This window comes from Octopus sinensis, linkage group LG1, assembly GCF_006345805.1.
Source record: "Octopus sinensis linkage group LG1, ASM634580v1, whole genome shotgun sequence".
Classification (NCBI taxonomy): Eukaryota; Metazoa; Mollusca; class Cephalopoda; order Octopoda; family Octopodidae; genus Octopus; species Octopus sinensis.
This window is the reverse complement of record NC_042997.1, coordinates 207,661,993-207,680,432: the sequence shown is the minus strand read 5'-3', so window position 1 is coordinate 207,680,432 and position 18,440 is coordinate 207,661,993. Positions and strand designations below refer to the sequence as shown.

The 18,440-nt window shown below is 37.9% G+C and overlaps 1 protein-coding gene and 1 long non-coding RNA gene across 2 annotated transcripts in view; one reads left to right on the top strand and one right to left on the bottom strand.

Annotated features, from left to right (window-relative positions):
- Positions 1 to 18,440, bottom strand: part of LOC115209664 (protein mono-ADP-ribosyltransferase PARP14-like) — a 730,077-nt gene that overhangs the window by 32,919 nt on the left and 678,718 nt on the right. Inside the window, exons 23-24 of the mRNA XM_036508891.1 lie at positions 3,769 to 3,996; positions 2,961 to 3,188 (exon numbers count right to left, since the gene is read on the bottom strand). Of these exons, the coding sequence (XP_036364784.1) occupies positions 2,961 to 3,188; positions 3,769 to 3,996 (456 nt within the window). The remainder of the gene's footprint in view (positions 1 to 2,960; positions 3,189 to 3,768; positions 3,997 to 18,440) is intronic.
- Positions 15,732 to 18,440, top strand: part of LOC118765980 — a 16,606-nt gene continuing 13,897 nt past the window's right edge. The window contains exon 1 of the long non-coding RNA XR_005001892.1: positions 15,732 to 15,907. This is a non-coding gene — a long non-coding RNA (uncharacterized LOC118765980). The remainder of the gene's footprint in view (positions 15,908 to 18,440) is intronic.

The following is an 18,440-nucleotide window of genomic DNA, read 5'->3' as shown; positions in this document are numbered from 1 at the left end:
GACCGTGGTCCTTCATGACAAAGAAAAGAGAAAAGATTCAAAGAGGAAAAGGTTCACAAACAGTTCGACAGGGGACAGAAATTTCCTTCATCTTTTTGTTACAGTAGAAAGACATAAAGATTATATTTTGGTATTAATACTGCTTCTATCGTTATTATTTTTAATAGACTTTCTGGCTATTCATTATCTTTAATAAGCCGCCTTGTTATTAGTTTTAATAAACTTTCTGACTTATTTTTAATAAACCTTCTAACTATTACAGAGATGTACTTGCATAGCAAGTGACTTGATCTGAGACCATGTGCTGAAACAAAACAATTGCAGCATGGAAGATGTTTGTAAGCCATTCAAGAACACACAAAAACCATTAGTTTCACTTCAACATTTAAATTTCATTTGTGTCAAAATATTTCCTTCACTTTAAAACTGCGACCTGTTCACTGACAAAACTTGGTGCTATCTTTAATAAGCTTTGCTGGCCATTAATTATCTTTAATAAACTTGCTGGATATGAATTATCTTTAATAAGCCTTCTGGCAATTAATTATTTGTAATAAACCTTCTGGCTATTAATTATTTCTAAAAAAAAAATATAAGAGAATTATTAACCTCTACTTTTGACTCCAAGGAAACTAACATTGGGGTACCTGCATGCTGTACCCTGAAAAACAGCCGCAAAAGAGGTAAGCCCTGTTCACTGTACAACATGAATCAAGTGAATTCCATCAGGCATCATATCAGAAATGTTATGATTTATACAGAAGGTGGGACATGTAGAGATTCCCATTTGGTGTATGCAGCAGAATGCACGAAACACAACTTGGTTTATGTTGGTTGCACAAAAGAACAATTAAACAAAAGATTTAATGGGCACAGATATGACATCAGGCACAATAACGGTAATTGGACGGAACTTGCTGAACATTTTGCATCAAATGGCTGCAATTTTGAAAAAGACTCGAGAAAGTGCATATTCTCAGTAAATATTCTAAATCTGTTTCACTTTCAATACTCAAAATGCATGAGGAGAAATGTTTGTGGGTTATTAAAATCATGGCCTGGATGAATGAATAAAATGAAAGAATTTCACAAAACTGTTTGATTAAATATTCTTCTTTTTCCTTTTCTTTTTTCTTTCATTTTTTTTTTCTTTTCACCAGTTCAAAAATTGAAGCTTAAAAACTGATGATGTTATTCCATCAACGTGTGGATGCTGGTTGCTCTCGTTCATAATTTAGATTTGAATTTCTATAATTTTGAATTTTTATCACTTTTCCCTTTGAACTCGACAAAGACAGGCTTCTTCGTCGTCGTCGTCGTCGTCGTCGTCGTCGTCGTCGTCGTCGTCGTCGTCGTCGTCGTCGTCGTTTAACGTCTGCTTTCCATGCTAGCATGGGTTGAACGATTTGACTGAGGACTGGCGAACCAGATGGCTTCTGAAATATCATTCAACCAATGAAATATCTATTGCAATCCCATCATGCTCTTTGTCTTGTCTGTTTACCTTTGAGAAGAGTTACATCCATCCTTTTAAAATATAATAATAATAGAAATCAGTTCTTTAAAACACTCAGACTGACACCATGCTGAACCTATTCTTAAAAGCACATGTATTTCCTCTCTCTCTCTCTCTCTGACACTCTGTCTTTTTACCCTTGCTCTCTCTCTCTATATATATCACTTTCTTCAATACTTGTGAACATTACTTGTTGACATCATAAAAATCTTCAGCTGAATTCACTCAGTCACTGACCAATTCAAACAGCAAGCTAGTCTTTCGTTAGATTCAGATTAAGTTAAAACATTTCCCCTTCCTTCTTTGCTGAAATCTTAAATTCCCTCAAACCAGACACCTCACTGAAATGCTTGTGACAAAGATAATTCCAGTAAACATAGCCAAGGTGCCGAGGGTTGGTGTGAAACCAAATGACGGATTAAGTTAACAATCCAGCATGGCCATGACAGGGTTTGAGCTCAGAATGCCAAGGGATGAAACAAATAGCAGAAGGTATCCTATCTGACCCCCTTACAACTCTGCCAGGGACACTTGGCTGCTATTACTAGCAAGTCAAGCCACAGCATAGAAGCCCCTTAATTGATTCATCCAACTTTGAGAAGAAATGTAAAGAATTGTGGGAAGAGTTTTCAAAGCGTTCCACTTTGAAGAACAGAAATGAAAGAAAACCATCAGTGTTCTGGTGGTGCCATTAACACATTTTTGGTTGGTCAGTAACCAAAATGGAATTGTTGAAGGATGTTGTGGGTAGGTAGTGGTAGTGGTGGTAGTTGTAGAGGAGGAGGTAGCTACACTGAATCCATATCAAGTTACAAAGAATTAAATCATGGAATGGAAGAGTTGAAGAAAACCAAGCTAACCTAAAAGTATGGAAGACAGGGCCATGAGACACATCAAAGATTCCAACATTTCAACTGAAGAATTCTAAGACACCAACAAATAAATTTACAAAACTGATTCCATATTTTATCTTCATAATCATTTCCTTCATTAATTACAGAATATGTTTTGGGTTAATTCGAAAAATATCAAGTTGGAATTTGATGTTGTTGGAAGCTGTGGAAGAGGGAGACCCCAGGAAGACATGGGATGAAGAATTGAAGGCCAATCTCAAAACAGTGAGCCTTATGAAGGAGATGACAAAGGGATGAGATATATGGTACATTGCTGTACTCAAGAAGACATGCCCACCACAACAGAATTGATATCCTAATAATGATAATGTTTGTCAATGACGGGCTCTGCCATGTCAACCTTCTTCTCCACTCCATACACACACATTTCATCCCCTCACACCCACCATTTCCTCTATCACCTGAAAGCAGAATAGGCACATACTACCCCCACCCCATCCTGACTACCTTTCCTCCTCCCACCTCCTTTCGGCACCTTCTCCCCCTCCCAATGCTGCATAAAACAACAAACAACAAATATAACAACCAACCTTTACTATTTCTGTGTCTTGAGGATAAACCACAAAGTCTACAACTTTGATCTGGCTTGAATTTTGATTTGAGTAGTTTTTCACAGCTTCATACATAATTCCAGGTAGTTGTTCAATGGGGTACCTCAATTTTCCAGCTCCTAATATAGGAAATGCAAGGCTCTTTGCACCCATTCTCTCTGCAGTTTCCAGACAAATGGTTATTATTTGAGTCAAGTTTGCCAGAATCTAAAAGAAAATAAGTGTCTAGTAAATGGTAATAGACATTTTATTAAATTATTTTCTTATTACAGGAAGAAACCATTAAGTTGTAATAAATATATTCTCCTCTCACAACTGTCATTCCTATCACTCTTTAGTCCTGCAAGGGACAAGGCAACCTCACTCATGTTGCTGCTACAATAAAACAGACCCAATCCACCGTGTAAAATGGTTGTTGAATGAAGAGAGACAATGCAGACCCAAGAGGAGTCTTTAGTGTTGTTGAGGACATGACAACCTCTCTAGTGCTCGTGCCATGACAGAGAAAAACTCACCAATACAGAGAGTAAAACAGAGAAATATGTTTGAATATAGTCTTATTTATCAGTCGCATAACTGTTGTTAGGCCATGAGGCTTTTTCCCTTCTATTTATATATAAAAGTGTCCTGTTCATCGATATCTTCTGCTTCCTTCCAATGATAACTTGGAAGAACAAATATTAAACAGGATGCTGACATTTGCTTTATGATTCTCACACAACATGCATAAGGTTCTCTTCAAACATTAACTCTTTCAATAAATCAATATCATATGATTGATACTTACTGAATCAGGGGGATATTCATCCCAGGGAGGTAATGCCAGATGAAATACATTCTTACATTTGAGGTTATATCCTTTAGTAATGGCTATGTTAGATGTAGAAATACCTTGAGGATATTTCTGGCTACATTCGCTTTGTATCTGGGGACCAGCAGCATTGAGAATAAATTTGGAGATAGAACCATCATTAAGCTGGAGGTTTTTATTGGTGCTGTTAACGATGACATCAACCTACAAAAGTAATTAATGGTAAACAACTAAGGAACATTCCATGGAGAGAAGAGAGATACATTGTTGCAGTTGATATTGTTGTTAAGAAAGGCTCTACAGAATGGCTGTAGTAAGTTTGAGGTTGTTAAAGTTAGCAAAAGATATACTCAAGATATCAGATGTGAAGGAAATAAAATGTTTGAGTTTGACTGAGAAAATGTTTTAATTAACTGTAATGATTCCTCATTTGGAAATGAAATAACAATTAAATATAAATAAGTTACATGAATCTATTTACTCACAGATACATTAGAAATTGAACCAGTCATCAGTTGTATTTTGATGCCAGCATTTTCTCTGGATGTCACATTAGTTCTGGGTGTCATAGGGGTTGCTTTCTGTCGTGGATCAGGAAGGGATGGGTTTGATGATGGGGTTTCTGAAAATAAACAATTAAACATTCTTCTCTCTCTTAAAAGAACTTCTTTATTCCATATAAATAATAATGATATTCCTTTCTGAAAATATGATTTAGCAAGAGAATACGTACTAACTTGTAGTCACCCCCCCCCCCACCTTTTATATAGCGACAAGGCTATATAACATTATTTCCATCTGTTTCTTCTACCACATGGACTAAAAATACATTGAAGAACATACCTTGAAACTTTCAGAGTCTGCAAACAGTGAAACTGGTTAGTAAAATGTGATCTTCCTCCTCCTTTTTTTCTTAAAACATTTATTAAAACAGGCTTCAGATGGTGTAGATTCCAGTAAGTTCGGAATTTGTTGTGAAAAAAATGTTTTTGAGGAAGTGGAGAGAGGAGTTTCAGAAAATTCACACCAGTCAATTTGGTTCCTTTGGGCACGTAAAAAGCACCAACCGATCATGGCCGTTGCCAGCCTCCTCTGGCCCCTGTGCCAGTGGTACGTAAAAAGCCCCCAGTACACTCACGGAGTTGTTGGCATTAGGAAGGACATCCAGCTGTAGAATCACTGCCAGATCAGACTGGAGCCTGGTACAGCCTCCTGGCCTCCCAGACACCAGCTGAACCTTCCAACCCATGCTAGCATGGAAAACAGACGTTAAAAGATGATGATGATGAGAACTTTTGGGAAAATGGTTATTTTTAAATGAAAATTTTCACAAATACCTTTAAGAGTCTGTAAATTACGATAATATTGGAATTTGATATCATCATCATCATCATCATCATCATCGTTTAACGTCCGTTTTCCGCGCTAGCACGGGTTGGACGGTTTCGACCGGGGTCTGGAGAGCTCGGGACTGCCCCAGGCTCCAGTCTAGTCTGGCAGTGTTTCTACAGCTGGATGCCCTTCCTAACGCCAACCACTCCGCGAGTGTAGTGGGTGTTTTTTACGTGCCACCTGCACAGGTGCCAGAGGGGTCTGGCATCGGCCACGTTCAGATGGTGCTTTTTTTTATGGGGGGGGTGCAGAAATATAGAGGAGCACCAGTGGGAGGGGTGGTTCAGAGGACAGGTAATAGGCAAGTAGAACGTAGGATATCGAGAGAGGGGTAATGCATGGTGAAATAGCGTATTGAAGAGGGGGGTTCAAAGAGTAGACACCTATAATGGTGGTGGGGGGGTGCAGAAATATAGGGGAGCACCAGTGGGAGGGGTGGTTCAGAGGACAGGTTCTAGGCAAGTAGAACGTAGGATATCGAGAGAGGGGTAATGCATGGTGAAATAGCGTATTGAAGAGAGGGGTTCAAAGAGTAGACACCTATAATGGTGGGAGAAACGACATCCGGTATAGTTGGAGCAAAATAGAGATATCCGGTATTGGTGGTGGGGGAGGGTAGGGCGGGCGCGCCGCAAAGAACCGGCAGCCAATTTCTAATCAGCCCTGTAAGGGAGATAGATCTTAAATATCTATAACGATAACTAGTGAATTATACAGAATATGCAAAAACGAGGCGAGGCTGAAATAGTAAACAGAGTGGCGACTAGGGGGATCAGAATAATAATAATTAATAAATAATAATAATAAATAGAGATACGGATGAATTAAAGTTCAAAGATTTCTTATCTTGGGATCACTTCGTTTACGGACAGACTTGGCAAAAGGAATTCGGAATCAAGAATGAGGCAGGTTACTAGCTTAAGTATGCATAGCCATGTCGAGGAGTAGGAAGAGGAGTCCAGACAGACAATGTAAAAAGAGGGGTAGAGAAACCCCGCGAAGAACCGGCAGCCAATTTCTAATCAGCCCTGTAAGGGAGATAGATCTTAAATATCTATAACGATAACGAGTGAATTATACAGAATATGCAAAAACAAGGCGAGGCTGAAATAGTAAACAGAGTGGCGACTAGGGGGATCAGAATAATAATAATTAATAAATAATAATAATAAATAGAGATACGGATGAAAATAAAAATTGCAGACATAAATACTGATACATGTCAGATATTTGTTTTGAAAGATGTTTTTTTTACAACAAATTCCAATAGAATTGGAATTTATACCATCTGAAGCATCTTTATAGAAAATCTCATTAAATAAGTATGCTTTTCTTTAAATTATGACGAAAGAAATTCATTGGGACACACATGTGTATGTATGGTGCAGGTAATGCTCAGGCTAGTTGCTGTATATCATTGCACATGTGTGACCAGAAGTCCATAATAAACATGTAGTCTTTGAAATTTTTATTAAGGATATCTATATATATGTGTGTGTGTGTGTGTATGTATATATGGTGCATTTTAAAACCTTTCTTATAATTTGTCTTTCGTGTATATATCACTCATATGGCAGTGTTGTCTGCTACACACAATGTACATGCTTACCACATCACATGACTCAGGCTGATGGTCATGTGATAAGTAATTTCTAAGAGGGGAACCTGTTCAAGGAAAGAAACTTGGTTGTTCGGTTGAAGAAGGCTTCCAGAGCTAAATGGCCTCTCGTAAATACTTTAGAGTCAGGCAACGCTATAACTCTTGGTTCAACATTATTGGACATAACAAAATAAAACACTTATTTCAAGAAATTTCTCTCTAAAGAATTATTAGTAGAAAATGTAAATCATCATCATCATCGTCATTTAACATCCACTTTCCATGCTGGCATGGGTTGGACGGTTTGACTGAAACTGATAGGCTGGAGAGCTGCACCAGGTTCCAGTCAGATTTGACACAGTTTCTACAGCTGGATGCCTTTCCATATGCCAGCCACTCCAAGAGTGAAATGGGTGCTTTTTATGTGACACCAGCATCGTCTATGATTTTACTTGGTTTGATGAGTCTTCTCAAGCATGGTAAATTGCCAGGGGTCTCAGAAACTTATCACCTCTGTGTGACCCAAAGTTTGTAAGATACTTTTTACATAACACTGGCATCAGCCACAACTACAATTTCACTTGGCTCGATGGGTCTTCTTAAGCACAGAATATTGCCAAAGGTCTCAGCCACTAGTCATAGCCACCATGAGGCCCAATGTTTGAGGATCATTCTTCACCACCTCGTCCCTTGTCTATCTTGGGTCGATCTCTTCCACATGTCCCCTCTACAGTGCAGTCTTCTCTCTTGCACACCACATCTGATACCTATTGTGCACCATTTTTCTCTCCAGATGCTTACACTCTGCCATACATGCACACTGACATTGCACATCCAGTGAAGCAGACTAGTTTCATTTCTTTCAAGCCTTTGCATGTCCTCTGCAGCCACAACCCATGTTTCACTGTCGTATAGCATGGCTGTTTGCACACAGGTATCGTACAGTCTACCTTTCACTCTGAGGGAGAGGCTCTTCATTACCAACAAAGGTAAAAGCTCTCTGAACTTTGCCCAACCTAATCTTATTCTTGCACCTATGCTCTTGGAGCATCCACTTCCACTGCTAATTTGTTCACCTAGATAGCAGAAGCTGTCAACTACTTCTAGGTCCCCCTCACAGACATTTGATGGAGTTTATTTTCTGTACATTTCTAGTGCTTATTGTACCTATACATCTGCCACACACAACAACTATCTTCCCGGTTAACCTACCTTTTACATTGCTGCACCTCTTATGTGTCCATAGTTTGCACTGGGTTTATCTTATGGAGTTTCTACATACACCTTCTCTGCAGATCAAGCAGGGCCACCCACCTGAAGGAATTCGTGATATGTCAACCTTCCTACTTACTAAAACTTTGTTTTTTTTTCTAGATCAACTCTAAGGCCCTTTGATTCTAGACCTTGCTTCCATGCCTGAAACTTCTTTAGTTCTGATAGTCAATCAGCTATTAGAGGAAAGTCATCAGCTTAGAGGAGCTCCCAGGGGCAGCCTATCTTGAATTCCTTGGTTACTGCTTGGAGGACTATGATGAATAAGAGGGGGCTGAGGTGAACCTCTACTTCTACCCGAAATTTTTCACTGTACTTCTTGCCAACCCTCAACTTACTGACAGCACCCCTGTACATGGATTGAACAGCTCTCACCAACCTTTCATTTATCCCTAGTTTCTGCAGTGACCTCTAGATAAGGGATCGGGGAACTCTGTCAAAAGCTTTCTTTATGTCAATGAAGGCCAAGTACAGAGGTTTATCTTTGGCTAGGTACAGAGGTTTATTTCCCGCAGCTGTCTTACCAGAAATATAACGTTGGTGGTGCTTCTCCCTGGTACAAACCCAAACTGCATCTCGTCTAAACTAACTCTCTCCCTAATTAGTTGGGCTATGACCCTCTCCATGACTTTCATCACCTGATCCAACAATTTGATCACTCTCCAATGTCTATTTTTTTGTTTTGGACAATTTATAACTTCGTATTAATTAGAATATGAACAATAGTCATGTTTACAATGTATCAGATAAATAATTATAATTATCCTTCGTTAGTTATACAAGACAGGATTCACAGAGTGAGACAAGAGTATTTTATCAACCGCAATAAATTAAACATCTTCATCATCCTTGTTTTCACATCCATTGTTCCCTGCTTGCATGGGTCAGATTAGTTTATTGAGGCAGACTTTCTATAGCTGGATGCTCTTCCTGATGCTGACCCTCACCTGTTTCCAAGCAAGGTAATATTTCCCCCTGGCCAGACATGGTTTCCACAGAAGACAGGAAACAAACAACCTCACTTGTATGCTGGGGATGCTCGTTTACAGCCATCACATGATGTCAAGACAAGAGTACAAACACACACAGTACATATATGAGGGGCCCTTGTATCAGTTTCCATCTCCCAAACCAGTTGACAAGGCTTTGGTTGGCTCAGGGCCATACTAGAAGATATTTTCTTGAGTTGCCTTACATTGGGAATCAACATGGTTAGAAATTAATCTTTTTAACCACAAATCCATGGCTGTGCCCATAAACCAATAATAGGAATCAGATAAAAGTTGACTGAAGGAGGAGGAAAAAATCATAATTAACACCTGAAATAAATCATTTAAATTTTCACTAAAATATCAAACAAATAACAAGTCCTACCTCTGCTTTCACTGATTCCAAACACCGTTTCTAGATGAAGCTTAAAAGCTCTGATTACTTCCTTCCGTACGTCAATCAGACAAATATGCTTTATTTTAGAATTTGTGTGAGTATCAAGATAATTCTTTATCGTTGTACTGTACATTTGGTTCCTTCTCTATGGGTATACCAAAAATACCTGTTATAAATAAAATATACAACATATTTAATCCAACAAATGTTCTTACTCAAAATATATATAATTAACCTGTGATATTATTGCAGTAATTTCAGCTGATATTATTGCAGTAATTTATCAGCTGCAAATTTATCAGCTGCAATACCAAGAAACAATACAATTCCATCATTTAGAAGAAGATTCTTTAATAGACAGAGGGGAAGTTTCTAGGTGCAATACCATGGCATTGATGGCCGGGAGTGGGGTCTTTACCCCCATTAATTACAATGGTATTAATAAGAACTAACTTTGTTTCTCTCTTGTTGACCACTTTCTTTTCTTTGTGTGTTCATTAAAAAAATATTTAAAAAATAAACAATAATAATAATAATACCAGTCACACACCACACACACACACATTATTATGTAGTAATATGTGACAACTAGTTGTGGCTGTTTGTTATAAAGACTCAGAGTTTCGGATTGTCAGAGAGCTGAAATCTACTCACACACACATGCATCTCATCACGTTAATTCTAACAAAACACAAAATAATGCCATTGAAAAAATACTGGGTCTCATTGTGAAAACAACAAAACATGGACAAAACTGTTGAAGGAACGAAATTACTCTAATGAGCGTAGGGAAAGTAAAACTTTTTTCACAGAATCTGCATATGCACACACAAACACAACACCACACATATATATGTATATATATATATATATATATATACACACAACACATATTATGTAATATTATATATATATAGATAATATATTAGATATATCTATATATATATATATATATAGATACGCTGCACCACACGAACCACGTTGTGGTGTGGTGTATATATATACTCTTTACCTCATTTTACTTGTTTCAGTCATTGACGCGGCCATCTGGAGACCGCCTTTAATCAGTAACTCGAGACCCCGGGACTTATTCTTTTTTAAGACCCGTACTTATTCTAATCGGCCCTTTTTTTGCCGAACCGCTAAGTAATGGGGACACTAACCACAAAACCACATCGGTTGTCAAGCAATGCTAGGGGGACAAACACAGACCACACAAACCACAACACCCACACCATTATATAGATATATTATTATATATTATAATATATATATATATATATACGACGCTTCTTCAGTTTCCGTCTAACCAAATCTCACTCAACAGGGCTTTGGTCGCGCCCGAGGCTATAGTGGAAGACACTTGCCCAAGGTGCAACGCAGTGGGACTGAACCACGGTAACCATGTGGTTGATAAACAAGCTACTTACCACACATAGCCACTCCTGCGCCTATATATATATATATATGAGAATTTACAAAAAACAAAAGATGAAGATGGGTCTGTATTTTAAATTGTATGGATAATACCATAGTAAATTCTGGTGCCTTCAACTTAAGTACCATATTCATCTGAAAATGGTTTTGTTATATATGGTTTTGTTTTGATGCCGTATTTTACAATCCTGTAAATAATAATAATGGTATTTTTATATAAGCTTAACCCTTTTCACTACCAACCTGGCTGAAACCAGCTCTGGATCTGAGTACAAATGTCTTGTTTTCATAAGTTTTGAATTACAATTTTTTACCAAAACTAAGTCACAATTTGTGATCCTAACACTAGCTTAATGATAACTAAGTTATTTTACTAAATTCTTTGTTATATTTGAAGTTATCGAAAGAAACACACAGCATATCTCAAACATATTCTGAATGTTGGCTGGACCTTACAAACTCCAGACAAACAGGTCCCGAGGACCAGTTGATATCTCGAGTATTGAGGCAATGGTACACAAGCAGTGGTTATGTTGGACTGGCGAGCTGGCAGAAACGTTAGCGCGCCGGGCGAAATGCTTAGCGGTATTTCGTCTGCCGTTATGTTCTGAGTTCAAATTCCGCCAAGGTCGACTTTGCCTTTCATCTTTTCGGGGTCGATTAAATAAGTACAGTTACGCACTGGGGTCGATATGATCGACTTAATCCGTTTGTCTGTCCTTGTTCGTCCTCTCTGTGTTTAGCCCCTTGTGGGTAGTAAAGAAATAGGTTATGTTGGACTGGACACCTTATTAGAATGAAGAATTGCAGGATCCCTAAGCAGATGCTATATGGGGAACTTGAGAATGGAAAAAGACCCCGGTAGAAACCAAGGCTGCGATTTAAGGACTGTGTGAAGTCCTCATTAAAAACCTGTGATAAATAGGAGACTAACTGGGAGAACAATGCCTGTCATCACCAAAGATGGAGGAAGCAGGTTAAGGAGGTGTGGGTCAACACTTTTGAGAGAGCATGTATTCAGCATGAAGAACTTAAGCATGCTGCTCGAAAGTGTACAGCTGGTGTAGTGAATGGGGACACCTTGGCTTGCAATGTTTGCAGTCGTGTATGCTTGTCAAGAGCAGGGCACATTAGCCATCACTGGGGCCGCAAATGCAAAATATACGTTAGTCCTAGAGTGCACAATGTACCTAAAGGTCAGCAAAGGTCTTCCTCGGTCATGAGTGGACAGCCATATATATATATTATATATATATATTCATCATCATCATCATCATCATCGTTTAACGTCCGTTCTCCATGCTAGCATGGGTTGGACGGTTCGACCGGGGATCTAGGAAGCCAGAAGGCTGTACCAGGCTCCAGTCTTATCTGGCAATGTTTCTACAGCTGGATGCCCTTCCTAACGCCAACCACTCCGTGAGTGTAGTGGGTGCTTTTTACGTGCCACCTGCACAGGTGCCAGGCGAGGCTGGCAACGGCCACGGTCGGATTGGTGTGTTATGTGCCACCGGCACGAAGCCAGTCGAGGCGGGTGCTGGCATCGGCCACGAGTCGGATATAGTGCTTTTTACGTATACATATTATTATTGACAAAAGCAGCATTAATATGAAAAGCAATCTTTATTATCCAACTTAACATAAAGGTCATGTTAGAACAGAGAGAACTGCATTATTTACCTCAGAGGAATTCCACAGGGCCCTGGGTGCATAAAGCACTCATATTTATATTTTTAACAGGCGACGAACCATCTGCTACGATCACTATTTACTGCCAGATGACATGATTTCATCCTGCCTGACTCTTCAGTAGAAAGACATCTAGTGGTGACATAACAGCCAAATCTATTGACGATGTATAGAATTTCAGTATCTGTTAAGGCACTGATTAGCAATAGCCACAAGCCTATGAAAAAGAATTAATAGCAACAGAAGCAATAGTAATACCAACAGGCAATTTTTATATCCAACTAAATGTGGATGCTGTTTGAGCATCAAATACTGCGTTATTTAACGTGAGAGGACATCTCATATGGATGTCTGGTGCATAAAAGCACTCATATATTGTTGGCAGAGAAGAGTCGTCTGCTTGGGTGCCAGGACTGCCACACCCTCACACAACAACACAAATACTGTACCTCTAGAATGTCAGCTGTGCCACAACAGCCTCTTTTCAATTCCCGTCCACCAAATCCGACTGAGAAGGCTTTGGCCAACCCAGGTCTATAAATAAACGACTCACCCAAATACCTTGCCATGGAACTGAACCAGAAATCATGTGGAACATCAACCTTTTAACCATATTGCTACATCTTCTACATAATATATATATAATATATATATATATAATATCATCATCATTTCACATCTGTTTTCGATGCTGGCAAGGCCGGAGAGCTGCCCAGGTACCAATTTTCTCTTTTGGTATAGGTTCTATGGTTGGATGCCCTTCCTTTACAGAATGCCAACCACTTTAGAGAATGCACTGGGTGCTTTTTATGTGACACCATCACAGGTGCTGCTGTCACGTAAAAAGTGGAGTTGCCAAGTTACTTGCAAGACAAAGACTTTTAGTTGAGACTGGGAGTGAAACCAAGGGAAGTGGATGGGTGCCAGGGGAGAGGTTAGAATAGAGGGATAGTTGCCTTACTATAGACTAAATATTGTAATTACTATTTCTATACCAAATAATTTGAACAGAATAAAAATGGTAAATTCTTACCTGTACTGATGGCAGGAATTGCAATTGATGTATAAGACTTTGCTTCAAGAAATGCCAAACAATTTTGAACAGCTCTTGAAAGGTGAAAAACTTCATGGGTTCGTCCATTATTCCAAACGGGTCCAACAGCATGAATGATAGTCTTGCATTTGAGTCTACCAGCATTAGTTGACACTACTTCTCCAGTTTTCAGTTCACTCCTTCTTTGTTTCATAATTTTACTGGATTCAGCTTGAATTCCAAACCCACCTGCAAAGATATTTGCATTCTTATGTTCTTGTTTAATACATGTTAATATATGTTAATATATATTTATATATTATTATAGATATATATTGTTATATTATATCAATATATATATTACATTTTAATTATATAATACATTACTTGTACACACACACACACACACACATGTGTATATGTATGTATATGCAACAGAGTGTTTGTGTATTGAGAGAGGAGTTCGTCAGAAGAAGAACTGGTTGCAGTCTGCGAGAGAAGACAGTACTGGTTTGCTCATGTGATATGGATGGATGCTGACAGCTCCACGAAGAAGTGCCGTACATTCAAAGTGGTTGAGGCTTGTGGAAGAGGGAGACCCAGGAAAACAGAGGACGAAGTACTGAAGGAGAACCCCTGAATGGTGACCCTTGAGGATGAGATGCCAAAGGACTGAGATATCTGGTGCCTTGCTGTGCTCAAGAAGATCTCTCCTCCACAGCAGAAGTGTATCAACTTTATGCTTAGAGAAAATAGGAAGTGTTTAACATTTTGAGCCTACTCTTTGACAGAAAGAGAAAGACTAGAAGAGAGAGAGAAAAAGAAGAAACGTGTGTCAGAGTGTGACTACAAGCTGAAATGATGGGAGGAGGAGGAAGAGGTTGCTGAAGGGTGTCAGTGGCTCTGGCAACCTAGGGAGACATCTATGAGTGCTGACTTGAGGTACGAGTGACAAGGGAGACAACTATGAACCTGGCATGTAGGTGAGCATACGTGTGTATGAGACTAATGCGTACATATATATACTCTATGAATTTGTGCATGTGTATGAGTATCTATGCATGTGTGTATGTATGTCCATGCTTTCGGTTTATGTGTGTGTGTGTTCATGTGTGTTGGTGTGTACATGTGTATGTATATGAAGCTAATGCACACTATCTTGTGTGAGTGTGTGTGTCTGTCCACCATAATTTAATGTTCATGGTTGGGTGTCCTTTTTGTAGCCAAGTGTCACATGTTTCCAAATGAGGGAATATTTTCCCCATGGTCAGACATGTTTTTCATGGAAAACTGGAAAAGACACAACATCACTTGTGATGGTGATTTACAACCATCGTGTGCTGTCAACACCTGCTACTAATCCTAACCCTAACCCAACCCCACACACACACATGTATGTATAAATGATGAGCTTCTTTCAGTTTCTATCAACGAAATCCACTCCCAAGGCTTTGGCCAACCATTGACCTATAACAGAAGACACTTGTCAAAATGCTGTGAGTGGAATTGAACCTGAAAAACAAGGTCAGGAAGCAAGCTTCTCAACCACACTTGGATCTAAAAAGAAACATTAACTATAAAAAATGGTATTACTAACCTTTCTGCACAATGGGGCTGCAACCCACCCCACCCTGTGTTCCAGTCTGCTATTTGCAGCATTAACAATAGCATCTGTGTCCAGAGTCGTGATGTCACCTTCCTTCAACACTATTTCACAGTTCTTATACTTAACATTAACTATTTCATCTGTTTCACTTCCTAAATCTGAATTTAATGATATTATGCTCTCAGATTGCTTCTGCATTTCACATAAGAAATTCTTTCCTTCATTTTCCAGAAATTCTTGAAATCCAAACATTTCAAAGTTTTCTTCTTTTGAGCTGATATCTTTTCTTAAGTTTTCTATAAATGTTTCCATTTTCCTAATTTGGTTTTGTGTTCCTTCCAGTTGTAACTTATTATCTTTGAGACACACATTCTTAATTTTATTTTTCTCACTAAAGTCATTGATTTCCTGATCTTTGAACTCTTTAAGAAAGAGGAAATGTGCAAGATTCATCGATATATAAGATTCATAAGTTAAAGATTGCTTAAAGTTATCAATTTTGCTTTTTATATCATTAACTACAACATCAACAGCAACAATAGAATTTTCTCCAATAAAATGGAAATCTGGAAACTCTGCTTTTACACTTTTAACTAATGTCAGCCACTTTACATGATTTGGAGTATCCTTAATTTTGTCTACAAAATCCAGTGTATTGGCAACAAAAGTTTCTTCATGATTTCTTCCAAAAGTGAAAGATGTGTTTTATCACTTGCATAAAGTATTACTGATCACCATCACCCGTTTCCCATGAACCGATACATTTCTTGTTTCTCAGTTTTCATCAAGATATTCTTTCACTGGTTTTTTATTTATGATCATTCCAGTATTTAAAGGCAAACCCAGTTGGCCTTCAAAAATAACTTTGTTACCATAAATTCTGACTTTTAGATCTTCAGATTGCTTTCTTCTGCCTGCTCACGAAATCTGAGACCAGATAGAATACGTCTTTCGTGAATATTTAAATCATACTCACATTTCTTTCTAAGATTATCCAAAAGTCTGTTTTTCATTTTAATCATGAAGTATTTTATTCATATCCTTTTGACATTTAGCTATTTTCGAAGTGTGGCCTTCAAAAATAACTTTGTTACCATAAATTCTGACTTTTAGATCTTCAGATTGTCTTTCTGCCTGCTCACGAAATCTGAGACCAGATAGAATACGTCTTTCGTGAATATTTAAATCATACTCACATTTCTTTCTAAGATTATCCAAAAGTCTGTTTTTCATTTTAATCACAAAACTTGTATTAAATCCCAAAATATGAGCTTGGAAATTCCGGTTATCAAAATAAAAATACCTTTGGTCGGCTTCACTTTTAAATGTTCTAACAATGTCCTCAAAAATATCATTTGGAACATCAATAGTTTCAATAGTAATGGAATTTAATAAATCTTTCAAACACTGTTCAATTTTCTTAAAATTTTCTTCAGAATATTTTAATTTCAGTTTATTAAACTTGGAATCTTTCCAAATTACTTCAGCCCATTTCTTTAATTGGTCATTAACTATGATTTTATGTTTCTTTAAGAAATTCAGATGGAACTTGGAAGGTAGTGAATAGTCATGGACTTGCTGGCTTGAAATGGTATTTTCTTCAGATGGTTCCCAGAATGGTTGAACATCTAACTTCACATTTTGCAGTATATGATCTCTGCTACAAACATCCAGCACAACTAAATTATGAAAAAGTAAAAAGATAAAATTATTTCGTTGGTGAGGAATTAGGGGTGAGCTGGGGAGTTCAGTGGGTAAAGACAGAAAAATATTTGAAGACAAAGTTATATGTTATTATTATAATACATTAGCAAACAGGAAAATATAATCAGCATTTAACTGATACTAAGTAAACACTATCTCTATTAATTATAATAAATCTAGAAACATCACTGGAATTTGGTTTTAATTTGGCACAAGGCCAGCAATTAGGTGAGTGTCTAAGTCAATTACATCAACCCCAGTGCTCAACTGGTACTTATTTTATGACCAAACAAATCACTGGAATTTTGGTTTTAATTTTGGCACAAGGCCAGCAATTTCAGGAGTGGGCTAAGTCAATTACCTCAACCCCAGTGCTCAACTGGTACTTATTTTATTGACCATAAACATCACTGAGATTTTGGTTTCTAATTTTGGCACAAGGCCACAATTTCAGGAGAGTGGCTAAGTCAATTCAATACATCAACCCCAGTGCTCAACTGGTACTTATTTTATTGACCATAAACATCACTGGAATTTTGGTTTCAAATTTTGGCACAAGGCCAGCAATTTCAGGAGAGTGACTAAGTCAATTACATCAACCCCAGTGCTCAACTGGTACTTATTTTTGACCATAAACATCACTGAATTTTGGTTTCAAATTTTGGCACAAGGCCAGCAATTTCAGGAGAGTGGCAAAGTCATTACATCAACCCCAGTGCTCAACTGGTACTTATTTTTTATTGACCATAAACATCACTGGTTTATTAAATATTGTTATAAAGGTAAGATTCATTATAGCAATATTAACTCTTACATGCTAATGTAAGAGTTATATTATTATTATTATTATTATTATTCAACATTTGGTAGTTTCAGGCAAATTTCTACTACATCATCTGCTACACTCACGTGTCACTGAGGTGTGTGCAGCATTGTGTGTTCTTCTTTGTGGTTGGGAGAGTGCAAACTCTCTCCAGTATTGTACTGTACCAGTTTCTTTTCTTATGGGATCTGGTTGCCGTCTTTTATTGTATTAGTGTTTGTATTGTGTATGTAATTCAAGTTATGTACCCAGTCTTCTGATGGTTGTTTATTTTATTGGATATTTGTTATATGGAATGTGTCTTGTGTTTATAGAGTGTTTTCTTTGGGTTGTATTACTAAATTAACAGAGCCTCGCTGTTTCTAGCAGGGTTATTTTTTGGATAGTATATGGTATTGAGGATCCAGGCATATTTTTGTTCATATGTTGTTTTTGTTTCTTTTTTTTCCGTATCATGGCCACTACTCCAATCATTACCAGTGTTGTTTTCACCTTCATGCCCCACATCTTGAATACTCCAATTTCCATGTCTTTGTACTTTGACAATTTCTCCACTTCTTTTCGAGCAACATTTTGGTCAGAAGGGACTGCAATGTCTATTTGTAAGTTGGTGATTTTTTTGTTTTCCAATCGTTTAGTATTGTGTCTGGGTTATTATTATCTGTCATTTCTTTGTCGGTTTGAACCGGCATATTCCAGATGATTG